Source organism: Oratosquilla oratoria, chromosome 42, assembly GCF_046742065.1.
Source record: "Oratosquilla oratoria isolate Oo_2021 chromosome 42, ASM4674206v1, whole genome shotgun sequence".
Lineage (NCBI taxonomy): Eukaryota > Metazoa > Arthropoda > Malacostraca > Stomatopoda > Squillidae > Oratosquilla > Oratosquilla oratoria.
In genome coordinates, this window is record NC_134818.1 from 9,336,403 (window position 1) to 9,358,749 (window position 22,347).

At 38.8% G+C, this 22,347-nt stretch overlaps 2 protein-coding genes across 7 annotated transcripts in view; one reads left to right on the forward strand and one right to left on the reverse strand.

Annotated features, from left to right (window-relative positions):
* The window catches only part of Syx6 (Syntaxin 6), a 71,835-nt gene extending 71,382 nt beyond the window's left edge, over positions 1-453 (reverse strand). Inside the window, exon 1 of the mRNA XM_076179121.1 lies at positions 295-453. Coding sequence (XP_076035236.1) covers positions 295-329 — 35 coding nt within the window. The 5' untranslated portion in view covers positions 330-453. The remainder of the gene's footprint in view (positions 1-294) is intronic.
* Positions 454-3,652: 3,199 nt separating this feature from the next.
* Mcm10 (minichromosome maintenance 10 homolog) lies at positions 3,653-22,347 on the forward strand. 6 transcript variants are annotated; one of them, XR_012965995.1, is made up of 16 exons: positions 3,653-3,951; positions 4,112-5,171; positions 8,968-9,850; positions 10,320-10,482; positions 11,700-11,851; positions 12,189-12,290; positions 12,411-12,588; positions 13,587-13,822; positions 13,980-14,142; positions 15,981-16,094; positions 17,011-17,149; positions 17,611-17,756; positions 17,929-18,045; positions 21,015-21,206; positions 21,650-22,123; positions 22,200-22,347. XR_012965995.1 is itself a non-coding variant. In XM_076179055.1 (15 exons), the coding sequence occupies exons 2-15, from the start codon at positions 5,087-5,089 to the stop codon at positions 21,752-21,754; spliced, it is 2,775 nt and encodes a 924-aa protein (XP_076035170.1). In that variant the 5' UTR covers positions 3,653-3,951; positions 4,076-5,086; the 3' UTR covers positions 21,755-22,347. The 6 variants fall into 6 exon arrangements, 5 of the variants coding, with proteins under 5 accessions (XP_076035170.1, XP_076035171.1, XP_076035169.1 ...); XM_076179055.1 differs by having other exon boundaries at positions 4,076-5,171; positions 21,650-22,347; XM_076179056.1 differs by having other exon boundaries at positions 4,112-8,120; positions 21,650-22,347.

The following is a 22,347-nucleotide window of genomic DNA, read 5'->3' on the forward strand; positions in this document are numbered from 1 at the left end:
AAGTACACAAAAGTTTATATCCTTCAAGGTCATATTTAATTAAGTATCCCAAAACAAGTTGCTTCCTTCATTTCACCTATCGAGGAATTTGTTTACCAAAGTCATGGTGACTGAGATTATTTTTCATACATCGAACACTTCTTTTCGACATACTAACTCTAGTACATTTATGAAAAGTCATCACAGTTCTTGATGTGGGCTAGGTAAGACGTGTGACGATTTAATAAGAACCTACCAAAATTCACCACTTGGGGATTATGGGAATCTTATGATACACAAATTATCCATACTTACTCTTTCACAACAAAGAATGGGTCCTCCAACGTCATATCCTCATATGGCTTTGAAAATACCTAGAGTTCAAATACTGTTTTACATCCGTCCGATGTTTATCAACTTCAAGAAATGAACTTTGCTCAACACAAATGTAAACATTGAACTGTTCCAATCATCGGTATCATATCTTATTGAATATATCCTACAATATTTATATACCATAATATTTTTGTATGTGTATCATATTTATATATTGCACAATTTTATATAAAGAATATTTTACAATTAAGCAGGCAATAGTAAAAGTTAAAACTATAAAATATTTACAAGACTTTAAGTTATTTGGGCAAGTGAATAAAAGTATTACTTCCCATTTTCATTCATTTGATTTCCAAAGACAGGTGTAATACAGGTGTAGGTTGTCTTAAATCAGTATCCTGGAATCTTTACAATTTTTATTGTGGTTTACAATAGATAATTTAATTGTACTATGTATGACTCCTAAAGGGAAGTGACTAAAGCTAACTCGATTAACCTCTTCCGCATTGAGGGTACTTTTCTTTCCCCTGCCTCCAGTCCTTCTTATCTTTATCTCTATAAAGTTAGTGAATGTAAGAATATATGCACCACAGGCACAAAAAAAAGTTTCCTGTTAGAGTTCAGTGTAATGAATGATTTAGAATTAAATAGAAAACCGCAGTGTTGAAGTATAAAAATAAGGATAGGCACCGAATGTACTATATTAATTATTTGCTGTTTTAAAGTGTTTGTAATGAATAAGATCATGATCTATGTGCATTGCAATGGGAATGGTTATTGAGGGCATGTATTTCAAGAGGAAACTCGGGGTTATGGGGCAATCATAGTTAGACCTGGCTTTCATAGATTTCGTGTTAGCAGGAGAGAAAGAGCGGAATGTAGGAAAATAAAATAACAGTCGTGCGCAAATCTTATTACTGTCAGTGAGGAGCTATACAAACTACACGAAGAAACATGTATTCCTGAAGCAACAGAAGAAAACCTGATCTGGATTTCCGACCAATCCTTATCGATGTTGCACATATTTGTAGAGAAGACAAGAATTAAACGCTTCCTGTGCGCAGATTCATACTCTTCGTAAAAAAGCATGGGGAACCTACAAAACTGCAAGAAGCTCCTATGGCAGACAGTCCGAACAAGCCATACAAGCCCTGGCACACTATGACGGCATTAACACCCGATTCCACAATTTCTTTATCACCAAGCAAATTAAACATGAAAAGTAACTGATTCAGCAACTGAAACAATCCCCTAAGCTATTTCACCAGTATATTCGGAGCAAGAAAGTTGGGACACCCTCGGTTGGCCCTTTGAGGATGGACTGTGGTGAACTAACTAGTGACTGTACCCTGATGGCCAACACCTTTGCCTCTCACTTCAGCTCTGTATACCCTAGACAATCCTGCAACAATCCTTCTCCGCACCAAATCTTCAATGGGACTATGGACAGAATTTCCCTAAATCTGGAGCAAATTCAGAACAGGCTCAAGGCACTCGACCCAGACTCCAGCATGGGACCAGACGGCATACATCCCACTCTTCTCAGATCCTGTCCCGCTATCGTTCTTCCATTGCTCCTACTATTTCAAAAGTCTCTCACCATGGGAAAACTACCAATGGACTGGAAAAATTCCACCATCATACCGATTTTCAAGAAGGGCTCCCGCTATACTCCACTTAACTACAGACCTATCAGCCTCACATCTGTCTGCTGTAAAACACTGGAACGATTTATCTCTGAAGCACTGTACAATTTTCTGGACTCTAATGGTATTCTTTCAAATGACCAATACGGATTCCGCCAAGGCAGAACAGTCGATGACCAACTACTACTTGTACAGTATATAATGATGCCACTGCATGGCTGGATGCTGGATACATAGTCGATGTTGTGCTCTTCGATTTTAGTAAAGCCTTCGACGTAGTCGACCACTCTATACTCATAGACAAACTGAGACTATTGGGAGAACACGGCCCATTGCTGTCATGGATCATAGATTTTTTACTTGGTCCCACAATGCAAGTCTCAGTTTCAAGGTTTACCAGCTCCTCCAGAAATGTCCTCAGTGGGGTCTCCCAGGGCTCAGTCTTGGGCCCCTCTTGTTCCAAGTGTACATTAACTCCCTGCCAACATATATCCAATAAAAATGCAAATTCTTCGTGGATGATATGAAGATCTACCTAAAGCTACGAAGAGACTCCAGTTCCCCTTCAGCCGAAGACATAGGAATCTGTCAGAGGGACATAGATACAGTATACAGAGTTGCTGACTCCTGGGGCTTGCGCTTCAACCTGGACAAGTGTGCTGTACTACGTTGCCAAAGAGGCTCAACAGACCAATCCAGGTCCCCAGCATCATTATATAATGGACACCACCGCCCTCTCTATTGAGACTGCACATAAAGACTTGGGTATCACAGTTGATTGTAACTTTAAATTCCATACTCATATTTCAAAAACCGTAAAGAAGGCAGCAGGTCTAGCAAATGACTTACTAAAATCAACACTCTGTCGTGATAAGGACTTCATGATGACCCTGTTTAAATCCCACATCAGACCACTGTTGGAGTTTGGATCCACTGTATGGAACACTGGATACCTAAGTGACCTTACGCTCCTGGAATCTACGCAACGCAGGTGGACTAAACAAATAATTGGAATGGCAGAGCTTAGCTATGCAGACCGTCTGCTAACTTTAGATATTTATTCAGTCCGTGGCAGATTAATCAGGGCAGATCTCATAAAATGTTGGAAAAAAATTCACAAGTAGTCCTCTATTTCACCCCAAGATCTTTTTTCCTTATTTCCAACAACACACACCAGGGGTCACAGATTTAAGCTAGCCAAACCCCATACATCTCTAGAGTGCAGACGTAGATTTTTTAGTGTTAGATGTATTGACCTCTGGAACTCCCTGTCTGATGATGCTGTTAGCTGTGACTCAATTACATCTTTCAAAAAACACCTTCACATACAGGTGGGCCAAACACTCTTTGAATATGTTGATTAATCATTATCCAGATATTCATTCCTAGCTGTCTACTTTCTGTGCACATGGCACACAACTCAGCCCTTTACCCTGTACTTTTCTACCCTGATATCGAACAAGGGCTGGCGTGCCAGCAAGATGTGGGCTATCCCTGTGTACCCAAAGCTTATCTCCCTCGAGCAGTATGCTGGTCTAGAACGGGGTGGCCAACGAGGTGAGTTAACCAGGTGAGTCAGAAATTAGATGGAGATTCAGGCAGTGGCGTACATAGTGTGTGTGTGTGGGGGGGGAGAGTGTAGCCCTGGGCATCCAAATGGGTGGGGATCATCCAATCAGAAAGATTTGTGGAAAAGAACTGTGGAGTGAATATGTTGAATGTGGTGCAGACAGGGGTGCACAGTTGGCACCCCTGCACGGGGTTAAAAAAGTCACGGTGTAGGAAGGAGGGCCAAGGACGCACGACGAGATACGCAGCAGTGTGTGTGTGTGTGTGGATAGAGAAGAAGCAAGGGGAACTTTAAGTAGGATTAGGATTAATCTAGGTACTGGTTTTAGGTAAAGTAGATCACAAAGTGAGAAAAGTAAGTGCGTCAGGTGGATTAAAAATAGAAGAAGCAGCCAGAGAACCGGGAAACCACAGAAATCAGGTAAGTGATCAAAAAGACTTACAAGAACTTAATATGTTTTATTTACATCTAAATCGAATATAAATATATGTTTCATTTGTGTTTACATATTCAAAATATCTTCCTTTCTTATAATATTTCTCAGTACTAGGCCTTATATGTGAATCTTTGGGATATACAGTGAAGGAATTGGCCCTGGGCGTCACCAGACCACTGCACGCCACCACTAGACTCAGGGCTCCAAAATGCCCGGCCAAAAGACTGGATATATACCTGACCAGCAACTCCAATGTGGACACATCTGACTTGAGACCCCCGTTGACATTTACACCAAGAGGACCTGCACTCTTATGAGGGTTGGCATCACACCCCAGTATACCCAAGAACGACAAAGACCCAGCTACAGAGTCAAGATAGTAGGCATAGACTTCGAAAGCCAGGGGCTTAGCAATGCTTAAAAACACTCATCTCGATCTTCAAACTACTCTGAAGCGACTGCAAGAGAAACCAATTAGAACCGGCCTGCCAACGCAGAAGTTGTAGAAAAAGGCTACTGGAGAACCTGACGACCGAACCCTCAGCTCCAGTCCGCTTTCAGAGGATCGACAGATCATTCCAGACAGTAGTCCTGGAGAAGCTTCCAGTCCTGATAGAGACCACAGATCTCATCAGCATAATTCCAAAAGTAACGAGCGCTGCCCTGAGGTTGAAGTACAATTCACTATCCCAGATAACCCCTCTCACCCCCCCCCCCCCGGCCACTACCATCGTGAAGGTGACCTGGGCCAGGAATACCCTATCAGCCTCAGTGAAGTGTTCTGTCATGGGCCCTTTCGCTATTTGCAGATACGTGTTATAGATGCCAGAGTCAGCGTCATACAACCAGAGTCCATTTCTTTTTATTTTTTTATTTTAGGATCTTCGGTGATCATTAACAGACATCTATCAGATCTATGTCCAGTTCGAGACAATCCCGAGACCTCTATTATTGTCTGCGGTGAAGTCAACGCCTACCACCTGGTCTGGGGCCTCACACAGATCCGCAAAGAAGAGCAGTAGCCCGAACAAGTTGAGAAGGCCTGTGACCACATCATCATAAACACTTACAAGTCATCTTATATCTGTAGTTCGGGGAAAGATATTACCACCACCTTGAATGCCATCGCAGCCAAATCCATCTAGGTCATCCGCCTCTACTAAGCCAGCGATCACCTGGCAGCCATGTAGGACAATGAGGGAAGGTATCAGCAAACATTCGCAGTCACTCTGGCGTGACCAAACATTGATTTATATTATCTTAAATTTCCCCCCGTCCTTCCTTACTGTGAGGTTACTGCCGCCAACATGTAACCATAATCTCACAGATTACAACACAATGGAAAACTACACCACAACATATATACACACAGACCACCAACCTCTTCCTTCACGTGACCAAACTGTGAAGTACCCCTGATTCCTAAGAACACCTTTTACTCATACACAATATATTATGTAATTTAGATTAATAACCATAATATATAGATAAGTAGAAATAACTATACATTCTAATTATTGTAAAATAAAATAGTATCCAAAACTTGTATCACCAAAATAAAATGTAAACTATTTATAGTCTGTCAACTGTTCAATATGCTGGAGCATTCCACCAACAAAGAGAAGAGCTGTCAGTCTTTAGGTGGAAAGCAGGCCGGGACGGTCTGCTGGTGTACTCTTTGACAATCAGACTTTTAAGAAGTCTTGTGGTCTTTGATTTATCCACCAAAAATAAGAACATTACACTACATGAGGTCAGATAATTAGTCGTGGAGTCGACCTCACCAGGCAGGAGGTAGGTGAGTGACCGCGGCCGGCCGACTACCACCATAGGCCGCTCCTGATAAGGTTTGTTCGCGCTTCGCGCGTGATTGGCTCAATCGCACATCGCTTGAGCCGATAGTTTGTATGAATAGCCTGTGATTTTGCTAACAAAACATTCTGGATTTAACCGTCGTCTTTATAAAACCTTACCTGTAGACATGCCGCTACATTTTGGTTTTCGTAATTGTTTCATCTTGGTGATCGATAAGCATTCCAGATTTACGCCTTTCTGTGTATTGAAACTTCTGCGTCTACTGTTATGAAGCATGTAATTTGTTTTCCTTATTTGGTGTATTGTGAGATGTTCAATTCAATCATGATTCAGCTCTTATGTCTAACGAGTAGACATTTTTTCATTCGAGAATCTTAGCTACAACCCGAACAACTGTCTTCAATTCTCAAGGAAATGGACAGGTGAAGCACTACAATGACAACATCTAGAAGAATATATGTTTAGCACTGATTTCTACAACTCTTCCGACCATTCACTAGGAGTTTGTTCTGGATGACTCCCACCATCTAATCCAGTCAATATTGTTAACATCAACTAAAACCTCATGAGCTGTTGTTCAACTTTCTGAGGAAAAGAGCTTCTGGATATACTACATCAGTGTTGATCATTGGTGTAAAATTGACTTCATTGAAGTGTCATGTATGGGTTAACACGTATGAACCTCTGATCAAAGATATTCTCGATGTTAACCCTAGCTATGCTCATGAGACTTCGTTGTGGTCAAGAATCTATGTTTTCTCTTTGCCACTTTGCTCATCCAGTAGATAAAGACCACTCTTAGATTTATGAAGTCATATTATATTGTTCTGGACAGAAGTTCATTTCTATTAGACCTGTTGGGGTCCGATTCACTTTCTTCAACTATGGTGATTCCATCTGTTAGAATGGCAGGCTATCATCTGAGAAACATTACATTTGAAAAGAAATATATTGATGGGTCTTCATTGAGAAAACTTATTATAGTATGGATTACCAAACTACCAGCCAAGGAAATTACAGTATATTATGAACAGGGCTGCTATAGTAATAAAAGGTGTGGCAAGACGTGACAAAATTTCACGTGCACTAATAGAACTTCATTGGTTTCCTATTAAAGCTAGAATTATATTTAAAAATTGTGTTATGGTATACCAGATAATTAGATATGAGAAACCAGATTATTTAAGACAAATGCTAGAAGATTATCAACCTGGACCAGCTGTATCACTTAGAAGTACTTACTTACTTATACTTTTGATTAATTCCGTCAACTAAGGACACAGTTGAGGTGGACCTCCACTGCTGCCAGGCAGATCTGCCCCGCTTCTTTCAATGAATGAAGAGTGTAGGGAGTTTTTGTTTCCACCGGGATAGCCCGGTGTAGAGGGTAAGTCGGGCACTGTTTTCAGTCATTTGTCCAACCGATTCTTGAAACTGTCTGTGGATATGCCTGTCAGGTTCCTGATACTTTTGGGAACAACGTGAAATAGGCGCGCCCCGTTGTAGGTGAAACTGTGGTGAATAATGGTTTTTATTCTTTGTGATACACCATCTGTAGTCTTGATATAGCAGTGGCGCCCGCGTCTTGGATGGAGGTGCTTCTCTAGGCCCACATTTGGAACACATTTTTCCAGGCAGTTCCAGCAATGAATGATGATACACCTCCCTCTACGAAGAAGTGATGATCCTTTAATGCTGGTTGAACCAAGATGTAATCTTCAAATGGGATTTAAGGCCTTCAGGATATCTGCCCCGGACTACTTAATCGACTTCCCAGGTGATAAAATAAAGTAATAATGATAATAATTTCAAGAAGAAATTGAAAACGTACCTGTTCAAGACATGCAAATAGTGAGTTTTATAAAGTGTAATCAATAACCAGAATGATGATATAAGGTGTGACTCCAGAGCGTCGGAAAGACGGAGCGGGAGTCGAGAATAAACATACAGAAGTAAAAGTAAAAGTAGTATAATTGTTCAGAAACTGTCTGCATTATATGCAGGTTCTCCTACCCACCTGCCCATTCTCATATGGAGGCAGATCCATCTCACCGGAAATGAATATGGAATATTCTCGTGTACTCTCCTGTAAACTACGCCAGTAAAGATCATTATGCAATATATAATTCAGCATATTAATTCTTATACATTTTTTGCGAGTTAGCATTATACGACAGTATATAAAGGTAAGAAAGTTCTTTAGCAGTGCTAACAGTAAAACCCGCCAATCTGTGTACTGTAAACAGCTGCAACTTGTTACGGTATTAGTTGGTGTTAATAATAATTAAGTGTAAAGAAGTTTAGGACCCGTTATTGAACAATATGGATGCAGGAGAAGGTAGGGCCTAGAAGACGGATGTTCTCTTTGTAAATTATGATGTACTTAACATGTGGGTTTTGTTAATATGTAAAAAAGTGCGGTACAAATTCAAATCAAACCAAGTCCAAGAGCCACTTTCAGACCTTGGCTTGAGAATATTTTACTCTTACGTGATACCTTATGTTGATTTTGGACAGTCGACATCAGATGCAGAAACTACCTCTGTATCCTCAATTTGGCACTGAATGTATAGAATGAGGTGGTCCAGTCTGTTCTATTGGGACCAAGTCTGGTATGAACTAATGAAGGCATAGCCATAGCATAGGAGGTGTCTTCAATTTTCTGGAGGAAGTTGTCAGTTCTTAAATACTATTCTGCAGACTGACATATATCTTACACTCTGAGGAAGACTGTTAAGCAGCTTTGGCCCTGTCCTGCTGAAACTGCTAGCCTTGAGTGAGTTTAGGCTTTTAGTTTGACAGCAAGTTTTAGGACCTTTAATATAGCAGGCTCTTCTTCATGTCTTGTTAAGGCTCAGGTACTAGACCCTCCATTATAAGGGCGAAGAAGCGATTGATAGATGGATTTGTCATGTAAACATCTTATTTTTCTTTTCTTTTTTTATTATTGTTATAATTATTATTCTTTATTTTGTGGTCAATATGGTATTTTGTATACTTCACTTAATCTTTTAGCATTAAAGCTTGTTCTTATATATTTCTTCTGATATTTAATATTAAATTGCTTAATCTATTGAGTAAACATGCTATTTGATCATTCTTGTGTAATCCTTCCATCATTGTTGATTATGGTAGTTATATCACTGTAGATTCATGATTATTTAAAGATATTCTCTTGCTTTCAGAATATGATCTAGATTCTTTAGTTGGCATGTTGGATTCTGACATGGATGAAGATGTTGAAGGAAGTCGAGAAAAACAAGGGGATGTCGATGATGGAGATCTTGAAGCACTTGCTAATTTGGTGGATTTTGAAAGTGAAAATAGTCCAGCAGTTGAAATTAGAGGAAGACAAAATGGGACTAAAGAATCACACATAGAATCACAAGAATTAACAAATATTAGTTGTTCTGAGCTGGGGCTGGAAATGTCTGATGATGAATGTGAAGAGACCAGCAAATCAAAACCTGCCAAGAAATCAAAAATGTCTGCTTTTGGAAATGCATTTGTTGGATCTAAATTTGCTACTGCTTCTCAAGAATCTGATGTGGATCCTCTAGAAGCAGAAATACAAAAAATGGAAGCTAGAATGTCAGAATTGAAAAACAAATTAGCAGATAAGAAAAGGTTAAGTTTAGACTCAAATGATTCAAAAAGAAGATTTACAAAGCTTACCAATGTTCAAGAAACTTCAAAACGGCGGTCTCGTCAGCTGTCAGTGAATGAAAAAGCTAACCTTTTGAAAAGTATACATGATAAGAAAAGTGAACTCCATGCTGGTGACACAGATTCTGAAGATGATGAAGACAAAAGAAATCCATTTGAGCCTCATCTAACTGATTTTGGCAGACATATCAAGAAACGCATAGCTCATGATCCCAGTGCGATGGCACCCTCTGCAGTTCCAAAGCCTAAAGAGTTAGTAGATCGATTGAAAGGTGCAGGAACAAGCAAAGCAGGATGGAAAGATACATCAGGGTCATTAGTGGGATTGAGAGGTGCAGCTGAAGCTGTATCTGCTCAGGATAAGAATGTTTCTGTTGATAGCTTTTCTGGCATTAGAATTATGTAAGTATATATTCTTTTTTCTTTTTTTTATAATTCTTTAAAGAATTACTTGATAATGAGAAATAAGCATACAAATGTAAAAAATATTAGGTTTATTTATTTATGATGAAAAATTAACAATTTTCATTATTGTCAGTACATAGGGTATCCTGGCCCAGCTTAGCAAACTAAGCAACTGTTGGGGGACTATTTAATGAAAATTTAACTTCTTTCTGTTTACTTGTACATAGCATGAACTCATGATCAAACTATACAAGCTCAGTCACTGCTGCATCATGCTCACCACCATGATGGGCTTCAAAATTAAATTTTGCATAGGGCCCTGCAAATCCTAGAGCCAGCTGTACACGTAAACTTATTTGTAGGTTAAAGAACATATTTATCAATGTTTTGCATATCAGTGGTATTAGTTTTAAGTGTGTTATTGCTTGACGTAAATATTCTTTGACAGCTTGTTAAACATTTTCAGAAACCCAGCTGTCTCAACTGATGTCATGAAAGAAAGAATGGAAGGTCGGAAGATGGTGCACATGTCTACCATACCCCTCCATGTCAGGGGTGGAGAAATTGAAGGGGACTGGGTCACCATTGGTGTTCTTGTCTCCAAAACTGGGCAGAAAACATCACAGAAAGTAAGGGATGAATAATAATATATAGATGCATTCACCAAAAGGCCCCTCCTCTTTGTATGTTGGATGGCCAAGTCAGAGCATACACACCCAACACCCATTCCACATCCATACAAAAACCTCTTCATTGTCTCCCTTATCTAGGCTCCTTGCAAATGAAAGGTCATCTCTCTTCCCTGCCTCAGTGCCTGGGTCATATGCAATACAGCAAGCCACATCACCTCCACAGCAGGGCCTTACAGCTGAATCTGGCTCCTTCCTACTGCTTCATTCTATAGCTAACCCCCTTCACCTACTTTGGCATCTTATAGACCAGACAAGAAGAAATCTCTATAGGTCACATTATTTTTTCACCCATTTACAACCACTTTTAATTCACACCCATCTTTTGTCCTTTCCCTTGCTTAATGCTTAACACATTCCTCTCCATCCACTTCTGCTTTATGCACTCTGCTTATCTTTCCCATGTGCCCAGACTATCTCAGCACTCTGATCCACCTTATCTGCCAGCTCTCTCTTACTACCCCTGCTCTCCACCTCACCTTCACATTTCTCACTTTATCCATCCTTATGATACCCACCATACTTCATAAACACTTAATCTCAAACGTATATAGGCCCTTCCTTTCTATCTCCTTCAAAATTCCTTGCCTGTTCCACACAGTGCTCTAGGTATAATCACTCATTTGTAGTCTCCTCACTGTGTCCTTCTCTGCCTGTCTCCCTTCTTCTCTCCTCCCTCTCTCCTGTCATTTCTTCTCCCATTACATCAGTACCATTTGTCTTTCATCTTGACTCCCTCCCCCCTCACACATTCTCTTCACTTCCCTTGAAAACATTTGTTTATTTTCAAAATTCTCCATGAAACACCTACCCCACTTTACATCCACGTACTTCTTGGCCTCTCTCACCTTGAATTTTGCTTCCACCCTCTTTATTATCTACCTCTCATATGGTTCACCCTCAAGAGACTTTCTTCTATACCATAAATCCACAACATACAGCATAATGTCTCTGTCAACCCTGGTATATGCCTTCCCCATTTTGCAGGGCCATCATTGATCCTTAAGGAATTGTATGATAGATGAAATATGAAAAATATATTCTGAGTGTCATTTAATACTCCATTAAAAGAAAAGTCTTGTATCATTGAAAAAAAATTAATCCTGTCCCCTTCTTTTGTTATTAATGATATTTGGTATGGTTTATAACCATTGCAGGGTTCACAATATTCCATTTGGCAGCTAAGTGATCTGAAGGATTGTACTAAATCAGTTGGTCTGTTTCTATTTGGAAGTTCACATCAGCATCTTTGGAAAACCAGCATTGGTACTGTTGTAGGCATCCTTAATCCACAAATTATGAAAGAAAGGTAATTCTGTTTATTATGTTGCAGTTGGTTGCTAGTATTTGTTTGATGGGGCCATAGTGTAAGGGAGTGTTTACTATGACACATACAGAGCATGTTGACGAGATCTTTCAGTCTGGAACAAAATACTGTACAGTAGTTGTACCTATGTGTGGCAAAGCAAATAAGTTTATCAGATTTCTTTGATGCATATGTACTTACCAAAAGACCCTTACCCACTTATAAGGGAGGTGTCAGAGTCATAACATATACTCATCCCACACCCATCCAGTATCCATATGTTACTCCTCCCATCAAGTATTTTCATAGTCATATAAACTTACACCTTTTATTTTTACAGACCAGGAGAGAAGACTTCCAATATAATAACATTATCAGTTGGCAATCACCATGCAATAATGGTAATGGGAGCCTCTAAGGACCTTGGTTTGTGTAAAGGAAGGTAATGAGTGTTGTTTTCTCAAATTAAGAATTTTTAAACAAATACATATTTTGATTCATATGATTCATAATGGTGTTGGTTGTTTGTTTAAAATAATTCAGTCACTATTTGCTTTCCTAGGACGAAAAAGGGGTCACAGTGCCATCAGTATGTAAACAAAAATACATGTGAATTCTGTATATATCATATTCAACGAGAATACCAGAAGTCTTCTGCCCGAAGAGCTGATATTCAGTCCTCTTTCACAAGGGTTGATCCTCGTAAGAGACTGCAGGAGAAGGTACTTGGAAAAGAACAGGTAGGTAGTTTAATTTTGCTGTACAATAGTTTACAGTGAAAGAAATGCCATGAGAGACATTTTAGTCCATGATTAGGTTTGATGCACAAATAAAGAAAAAGAAATTAGTTCATGAATAAATAAACAAACACATAACTAAACCTGGGGAAAAAATACCACTTGAGAGACATTACAGCATATTACTTGGTGTTTACCCAGCTTTAAACTGTACTGTGTTCCATCACTTCATGTAATAGTCAGTTTCATGTAAAAATTAACCACCTACCTGTAGCCAAAGAAATCATGAATATTTTGTTTCTATCTATATACCCTCGGCTCTAAGGACTCCAACTGTGGGTAGGTATGGATTTATGCCTTTTGACTTTGGCTACCTCCTTTGCAAGGGGGAAAAAGCCCTTGGTGTGTGTGTGTGTGTGTTTATATATATATATATATATATATATATATATATATATATATATATATATATATATATATATGTATATGCTTGTAACCACGAGGAAAAATAAAGATCGGAATACTGAACGTTTTCGCCTATTAAGACATTTTCAAAGTACTTTGAAAATGTCTTAATAGACGAAAACGTTCAGTATTCCGATCTTTATTTTCCTCGTGGTTACAAGCATAAATCTTTATTCACGTGTTTTATGTGATTACTGTTGCATATATATATATATATATGTATATATATGTATATTATATATATATATATATATATATATATATATATGTATGTATGTATGTATGTATGTATCTTTATACCAAAATGCATGTACCCTCCCCTTCTCATCCATGCAATACTTCATATACTTAGTGTAATAGTTTACCCTAATTTTTTAGGACTCCTTATCATATATGCAGCCAAGTACTATACTAATATACCATTACATTTTTAAAATAGTTTCAGACACTGAAATTTGATAATGATCTTGGTATTATCAGATAAGTTACAGAGTAAATAATATACTAAAAATATTCTGTGAATTATATAATTTCAGGTATTCTATGGGGGACAACTGTTTGTTGGGCAAATACAAGGGTCAAAGAAGGTTGCAGGAAAACCACAGCCACAGGCTAGCAAAGGAAAAGATATGGCCACACTCAGTTCACTTAAACTTAAATTAAAAGCTGAAGAAATAAAGGAAGAGGATAGAAAAAAATCATTTGTACTGAATCACATGGACACGAAAGAAATAGATGCAGTTAAAGATATGGTGCAGAAAAACAATAGCTTGTGAGTAGATCTATCAATTTATTCATCTGTATACCAAAAGGGAGATAGCCAGCCAGATCAGTTTTACAATTAGAATTTATTTTTGCATTGGGATATTTGTATTTTATTAGTATTTACTTGATTGTAGTTGCTCGTTCTAACCGTAATTTAATTTTAGAGGCGAGATGCTATTAGCTCCAACTCCTGGGTCCAGGAATTTACTTCGTCACATGGTTAAGGAAGACACGCAGAAAAAAGTAGAGGCTGGTGTTATCAAAAGTGTATCAGCCAAAGATTTGTTGAAAATGACACATCAGCAGGTTCAACAGCAAAAGAAGAAAGTAAGTGGATGGATTATTTCTTTTTGTCTTGTTATGTTTTATGAGAGTAGTAGAGCCTGTGTTAGAATCAGAAATGGGGAGAGTGAGTGGTTTGAAGTAAAGGTGGGACTTTGCCAGGGATGTGTTGTGTTGCCTTTGCTGTTCAATTTATACATGGATGGGGTGGTGTGAGAGGTAAATGCAAGGGTGGGCTGGGGATTGGAGATGGTTAAAAAAAGTGGAGAAAAGTGGGAGATAAGCCAATTGTTGTTTGCTGATGACACTACATTTGTGGCAGGATCAAAGGTGGGATTAAGGAAGTTAGTAACAGAGTCTGGGAGGGTATGTGAAAGAAGGAATTTGAAGATAAATGTGGGTAAAAGTAAGGTGATGAGATATACAAGGGGAGAATGTGGCAGTAAATTGGAAGTGAGTATTAAGGGAAAGAGACTGGAGGAAGTAGATAGCTTTGGATACTTGGATGCAAATGTGGCAGGAAGGGGAGGAATGGAGGTGGTAGAATGTAGATTGAGGAAAGCAAGTGAATACCTTGGGGAATTCAAAAGTGTAATGAGAATAGACGTATGGGAATGGATGCTAAGAGGAGACTGTATGTATGATTGTGCTGACAATATTGTATGGGGCAGAAACATGGAGCACAAGAGAGGAGGAATTTGGATGTGTTTGAGATGAGGTGCCTGAGAAGTATGATAGGGTTTACTAGGCTGGATAGAGTGAGAAACGAGGATGTGAGGAGGAGAGCAGGGATGGAAAGGGAGTTGGGAAATAGGGTTTATGAATGAGTATTGGGATGGTTTGGACACATGGAAAGAATGAGTGAAGAAAGATTGGTGAAAGAGGTCTGGAAGGTGGAGGTGGAGGGAGTGAACATGAAGGGGTGACTGAGGGTGGGATGGATGGGATAAAGGGGGCACTGGGAAAGAGGGGAGTGTCTGTTGAGGGAGGAGGGGAGAAGGTGAGGGATAGTGGTAAGTGGAGAATGGGTGTATAAGGATGCTGCTGCGATGCATGGAAGTGGGTAAGGGATGGGGGGGGGGTGATGGAGTACATGTGAATGATATTTTGATGCAGCCCAAAGGGATTTCTCCCTGTCTTCTCTTTTTCTGCATGAGGTGATGGAGAGGGGGGGGGTTTGCCGATTAAATGAAGCAGCCTTGCTGTGGATGTGCTGTATCTTTCTACACTGCTTCTTACCCAGGACAATGGGTGAGATGCAAGGATGACCGATCATTGAGAAGGAGCCAAGAAAAGAGGGAGGAAGGGTGGTGAATGGAAGTGGAGTATGTGGGGATGGAACAGGTGGGAGTGGATTTTATGCCTTTGTTTTTGGTCACCTCCCTTGCAAGAGAGAAATAGCCATTGGTATATATATGTTATTCACCCCTTTTATTCTGGCTACTGGTATGTGATTTTATTCAGGCATGTTGCATACAAACAGAGTCAAACTTACCTTTAGATAACCTGTTTCATATTAAAGAACACTTACCCTTATGTTTTGGCTGTATTCAGGCAGTTTTATTCACTTATGTGGCATCCTTTTAGTAAGTATAGGGTTACTGCATTATACATTGCCAAAAAAAAATTGAATGGAAAAGATCTTGTGTCTAGTTTGTTAAAGTTTGTTTTTAATGCTGTATAGTAAAATTACTCTGTGGAGATAATGATTTGTTTATTTTATTTATTTATTTATTTATATTTTTTATTTTATTTGTATTTATTTATTTATTTATTATTATTATTTTTTTTTTAAGAATTTTTTTATTTTTCATGTTTTATATACTGTGAAAAGTACAAAGGCATGTTATATTGTACTGATTCATTATTTATTACTCCAACAGAATTCATTTTCTAAACTGAGTCAGGCCTTTTCACCTCAGCTGGGAAGGGGCTCAGAGCCAGGTCAAGAAATAGACCTTGATATTTCACCATCAAGAAGAATTGATCCAGCCAAGGTGAGTATCTGTATTCTTGTTTGCTGAAGATCTCAAATTTTACTATTTCCCCCAAGTTATGATTATATGGTTTAATGTCACTCACTCCCCCCTATCAGGAGGTTAGGATGGTGCCTCTCACAGAGGGCTTTGTAGCATGGAATTTAATGAACCATGCCCTTGGTTCAACTTTGCCGTTGGCAGTTATGAATCTGTTTCAAATCTTGAAGCCCTCTCTAAGAAAAGGGAAGCAAAATCTTAAGGCAGGATTTGGAGGCAAGGTGAAGGAAACCAGGTGCTGCCTTACAACGTCTATGTGGTGACTCTGGGCTTAATTCCCATTCAGGAATTGATGCTGAAATTGAGACTGGCAATGTATTCAGTTAGCGTCAAACTTTCCCCTACTTACTGACAGTACAGGAATATCTCACTATATAACCGAGTTGTGTTCCCAGGTGACTAGTCGCAATGCAAAAATTTGTATATTGAGGTGGGTTTTACATGTAAATAATAGGGGGGTTGTGTTCAAGGACCCTGTCCCCCTCCTCAATTTTTGCCTTCTGGGGCGTTCACATACACCCAACATTTGTTTTACCTACTTATAGTACTCGGTCGTATAGTGAGGTATTCCTGTAACCTGATTTTTCAAACTAACAGCAACATTCTTTCAGTGATGGTGGGGCTGGGAGAAAGTGATCTTTGGAAGCCCAGTCAGTAAATCTTGAGGCAGAAGTTATACTGTTTTTAATTAATTTGTTTACATGTGCATATATTTGTTTCTTTACTTGTTCTTTTTATCTGGCCTCATTATTTACCAAGAATCCTTCTCTGGCATAACATAACATTGTAATACCTATTGGATTGTAAGGGAGAGATTAAAAACTTTTGTGTGAAAAAATAATTTTGTAAGGACACACTTGTACTATACTTTCTGTAGGCAAGAGCATTGGCATTATTAAAGAACAGTGGACGCCTGGAGCCTAAGAAACCAAATGCTGTCAAGAACAAAATTAAGTCTCAAGATCCTAAATATTTAGAGAAAATAAAAAGTAAATTGCAAGTTACATCTGAAGAAGGTAAGAAAGGTAGTTAACTAGTGCTGAAAGAAGTAAACCTTGAACTAAAAGTAAACCTTATGAATATGAGTAATTATATGCGTGTTAGTCTGACACTGGAATTTTTTAGCAAGGTATTTTGTTATGAATATTCCATGTAAATTCTTTCCTTGTCACTGATCCTAAAAAGTTCAACCAGATGTGTTTTACAAATGATGTTCTTTTGCTACATATAATCTGTTACAAAGGATTACAAAGGTGGAGCATGCCGACAGGAGACCTTTTGGTCCATATCTATGTTGGATGTGAAAAAAAAATCATAATGATAATAAATGAATAAATAAAAACTATAATAATGTAAATAACAAATAAAATACATAAATAAATGCATAAGTATAGTTAAATAATAAACAAACAGGTATATAGATAATAATAATAAATTGACATATAACTATTATGGCCAGCTTATTCTTATTTTACAGAAGATAACAATGGTAAGAGAATGATCAGTGAAGGAGAAGGTGATTCTTCATCCTCTAAGAGACCCAAGCTTGGTTCAGTTAATGTTAATTCAGAAAAATTTAAAGCAATGATGGAGCAGAGATCTCGTCACACAAACCTAATAGATGTAAGACTTATATTATTATATTTCCATTGCTGTAATAGATATTATTATTGGACAGTATCTTAGGTCCTTCTTCATGATATTTTGATTTTTGTATATAATTATCATATTCAGGAGTTAGATTAATCTAGATATCGGTACAAGTAAAACTAAGTTGGAAATATTTGTTCTTCAGCAAGTTGAGAATGAGGCGATGGATAAGTATTACATGGGTCTAGAAAAAAAGGAAATGCTGGAAGATAAGATGGCAAGCACGATGGAAATTCCTGTAACAGCTGTGGCATGTGTTAAGGTAGGCACCTAGATATATAGTTTTCGTTTATTTTTTCATTTATCTATTTATTTTTTCCCACCACATTTTCACCCAATTATCTAAAGCCATCCACTTCCTCCAGTCTCTCTCCCTTTATAATCACTTCCAGTTTGCTGTCACATTCTCCCCTTTTACATCTCATCATCTTACATTTATCCACATTTATCTTCAACTTCCTTCTGTCACATACCTTCCCAAACTCTGTCACTAACTTCTTAATCCTTCTCTGATCCTGCTACAAGCACAGTGTCATCAGCAAACAATTGGCTTATCTCCCACTTTTCTCCACTTTCTCTAACCATCTCCAATAACCAGTCCATTACCCTTGTGTTTACCTCTTACACCACCCCATCCATGTATAAATTGAACAACTAAGGCTACATAACACATCCCTGGTGAAATCCCACCTCAAACCACTCTCTCTCCATTTCTGATTCTAATACAGGCTCTACTACTCTTGTAAAAACTTTTGACTGCTCTTAACAGCTTTCCTCCTATCCCATATATCTGCAATACCTCCCACAGTGCCTTCCTGTCTACCCTGTCATAAGCCTTTTCCAAATCCATAAAGGTCCAAAAATCATCCTTACCTTTCCTAAAGCTTTCTTACATATCTGCTTTACAACAAAAATCTGATCCACATAACCCCTACCTGTCCTAAATCCACACTGTTCCTCACCAATTACTCCCTCTATTCCTCTCCTAATCCTCTCAATCAAAACCCTCCCATAAGCCTTCCCAGTTACACTCAAACTGATCCCTTTGAAACTACTACTCACACTTGTCCCCATTTCCCTTGTAAAGTGGAACTATACATGCACTCCTCCAGTCCTCTGGCACTCTACCCTCTTTTAAAAAAACATAAATAACCTCACCAGCCACTCCACCATCACTACCTCCCTTTTTTAGGTATTCCATATGACACCCATCCAACCCAGGTGCCTTACCTGCTCTCATCATCTTAACAACTGCCTTCGCCTCATCTTTTTTTATTTCTCCTCCATTTTCCTCACTCATCATTGTAATTTTCTTAGTGCTTCCCACTGCAATTACCTTTCCCTTTCTATCCTCTTTCACATTTAGGTAGAATTTAGATTGAGAGAAGCAAGTAAATGCCTTGGGGGATTAAAAAGTGTAATGAGAAATAGACATTTGGGAATGTATGCTAAGAGGAGAATGTATGAAGGAGTGATTGTGCTGACAGCACTGTTGGGCAGAAATATGGAACACAAGAGAGGAGTTTGATTGTGTTTGAGATGAGGTGCCTGAGACATATGATAGGGTTTACTAGGCTGGATAGAGTGAGAAACAAGGAGGAGAACGGGGGTGGAAAAAGAGTTGGGAGATAGGGTTGATGAAAGAGTATTGGGATGGTTTGGACACATGGAAAGAATGAGTGAAGAAAGATTATTAAAAGAAGTATGGAAGGCAGAGGTGGGGGAGTGAACATGAGGGGATGACCAAGGATGGGATGGATGGATGGCATTGGGAAAGAATGAAGTGTCTGTTGAGGAAGGACGGAGAGGACAGAATATAGGGATGAATGGAGAATGGTTGTATATGGATGATGCTGTGATGCATGAGGGGGTGAGGGTATGTGTGAATAATAATTTGACACAGCCCAAAGGGATTTCTCCCCGTCTTCTGTTTTTCTGCATGAGGACAGAGAGGGGGGTTCCCATTAAATGAAACAGCCCTGCTGTGGATGTGCTGTGTCCTGCTACACTGCTTCTGGCCCAGGGCAGTGGGCAAGATGTAGGGATGACCCGTCATCCAGGGGGAGCCAAGATAAGAGGGAGGGAGGGGGTGAATGGGAGTGGAGTATGTGGGGATGGAATGGGTGAGAGTGGATTTTATGCCTTTGTTTTTTTGCTACCTCCCTTGTAAGGGGAAAAAAGTCTTTGGTATATGTATTTTTTTTTCCATACATATATACCAAATTGCATTTTTAATCTTTATAAAGAGTTACAAGGTTGGATAGAGTGAGAAACAAGGTGAGGAGGAAGGTATGGATGGAAAAGTAGATGGCAGATAGGGCAGATGAATGAGTATTTGGATGGTTTGGACACAGAAAGAATGAATGAAGATAGTAAAAGAAGTGTGAAAGGCAGAGGTGGATGGAATGAACTTTAGGGGACAATCAAGGATGAGATGGATGGATGGGGTAAAAGGGGAATTGAGCAAGAGCGTAATGTCTATTGAGCAAAGAAGGGAGAAGGCAGGAGATAGGGGTGAATGGAGAATGGCTGTGTATAGATAATACTGTGATGCAAAGGAAGGAAGGAGGTGGGGGATAGGGAGATAGGGAGCAGTTATGTGTGAATGATAATTTGACACAGCCTGAAGGGATTTCTCCACATCTTCTCTTCTTCTGCATGAGGGGATGGAGGGTTGCTGATTAAGTGAAGTTTCCTTGCTGTGGATGGGAGTGGGGTATATGCCTTTTGACTTCGGCTACCTTCCTTGTAAAGGGGAAAAAACCCTTGTTGTATATACGGATGGTATTTTCATATATACATACATACCAAAAGTCCTTTTCTCCCTTATAAGGAAGATATGCTCAGTGGAGTGTATTCAGGGATGGAATGGGTGGAAATTTTTTTATGCCTTTCCCTTTTTAGCTACCTCCCTTGTAAGGGGGAAAAAGCCTTGGTATATGTATGTACGCTCAGTCAAAGAATACACCCACTCTACAACCATCCAAAATCTCTTTATCCTTTACATTCAACAACTCCATGAAATACTATGCCTACCTTCCTCTTAAAGCCATTGCTTTCATTAACATCCACATTCTCCTTTGCAGCATCACACAGACCCGTATAAATTCTACCATGGAATTGTCAGATTCCCTTCCTTTCCTTCTGTTTTAATTCCTATAATATTTTCATGCAATGAAGTGTTATAGGCACGAGTAGTTTGGTATGACTTTTTTTTTTCTCTCTTGGCAGTGTAAGTACATTGCTCTGTCTGCATCAGACTTTTGTAAAAGTGAAAATCATCATCTGAAGGCAATAAAATGCAAGAAAAGATTCTTTGAGTGCCGTAATTGCAAGAGAAGAACAACTTCGTTGGACAAAATGCCTCTTAAAGCCTGCTCAGTTTGTGAAAGTACATCATGGCAAAGAGTAGCCATGGGAAAGGTGAGCAAATATATTGTTAATTACCCACATAGTACTATATATTAGCTAACATGTCTTAACTTGTATCAGAATTCATGCTGTTGTAATGTTAGTCTTAGAGCACCATGGTTGTAAAATTTATCTGGTGAACATCAGCTATGCATTGTATTGTAACAAGCCTTCTTGTGCTCTCTTTTGTCATACTGGACAAATATTATTTCTACTGGTTGCATGTCATCATACAAGTGTACTTAATTTTGAAGTTGCCTGTACTATGTTTACTGCTATTATTGTACTAGTTTTCTGTTGCATCATGAATAATAACTCTTTTTATCCTTTTAATTGCCATTTCAGTTCTTCAATTTCACTGTTGACATTTTATGTCCATGAAAAATAGCTTTATGTTATTATATTTTTATTATTGTTGTTTTTTAGTGTTCTCACATTCTTATTTTGTCTTTCAGCCAAAGACTGGGCCGAAGCTTGAAAATGAGATCCTTTCTCTTCGTGGAAATGAATTGAAGGGCTACGGTGGTGCTAGTGATAAAGTGTTTCTTAACGTTGATTAGTTATAATGAATTTTATTTATTATTGTTATTTTAGATTAAGAGAACATTAAAACTTAATATAGATTGTAAATAAATTTACATACATATGCCAAGGGCTTTTTCCCTCTTACAAGGGAGGTAGCCAAAGTCAAAGGCATAAATCCACTCCCACCCATTTCATCTTCATATACTCCACTCCCATTCACCACCCCTCCCTCCCTCTTTTCTTGGCTCCTCTTGGGTGATGGGTCATCCCTGCATCTTACCCACTGCCCTGGATCAGAAGCAATGCAGCAAGACATAGCACATCCACAGCAAGGCCACTATTTAATTGGCAACCCTCCCTCTGTCCCTCCTTGCAGAAAAAGATATGGGGAGAAATCCCTTCAGGCTGCATCAGAATATTATTTACATATACTTCCTAACCTCCCCATCCCCCACCCACTCCCATACATCACATCATCAGCCATACACAACCATCCTCCTCTTTCCCAATGCGTCTTTTACCCCATTCATCCATCTCATCCTTGGTCACCTCCTCATGTTCACTTCATCTACACTTTTTTAACTAATCTTTGTGAATATTTGATTTTAATAAATTTAAAAAAAATTAA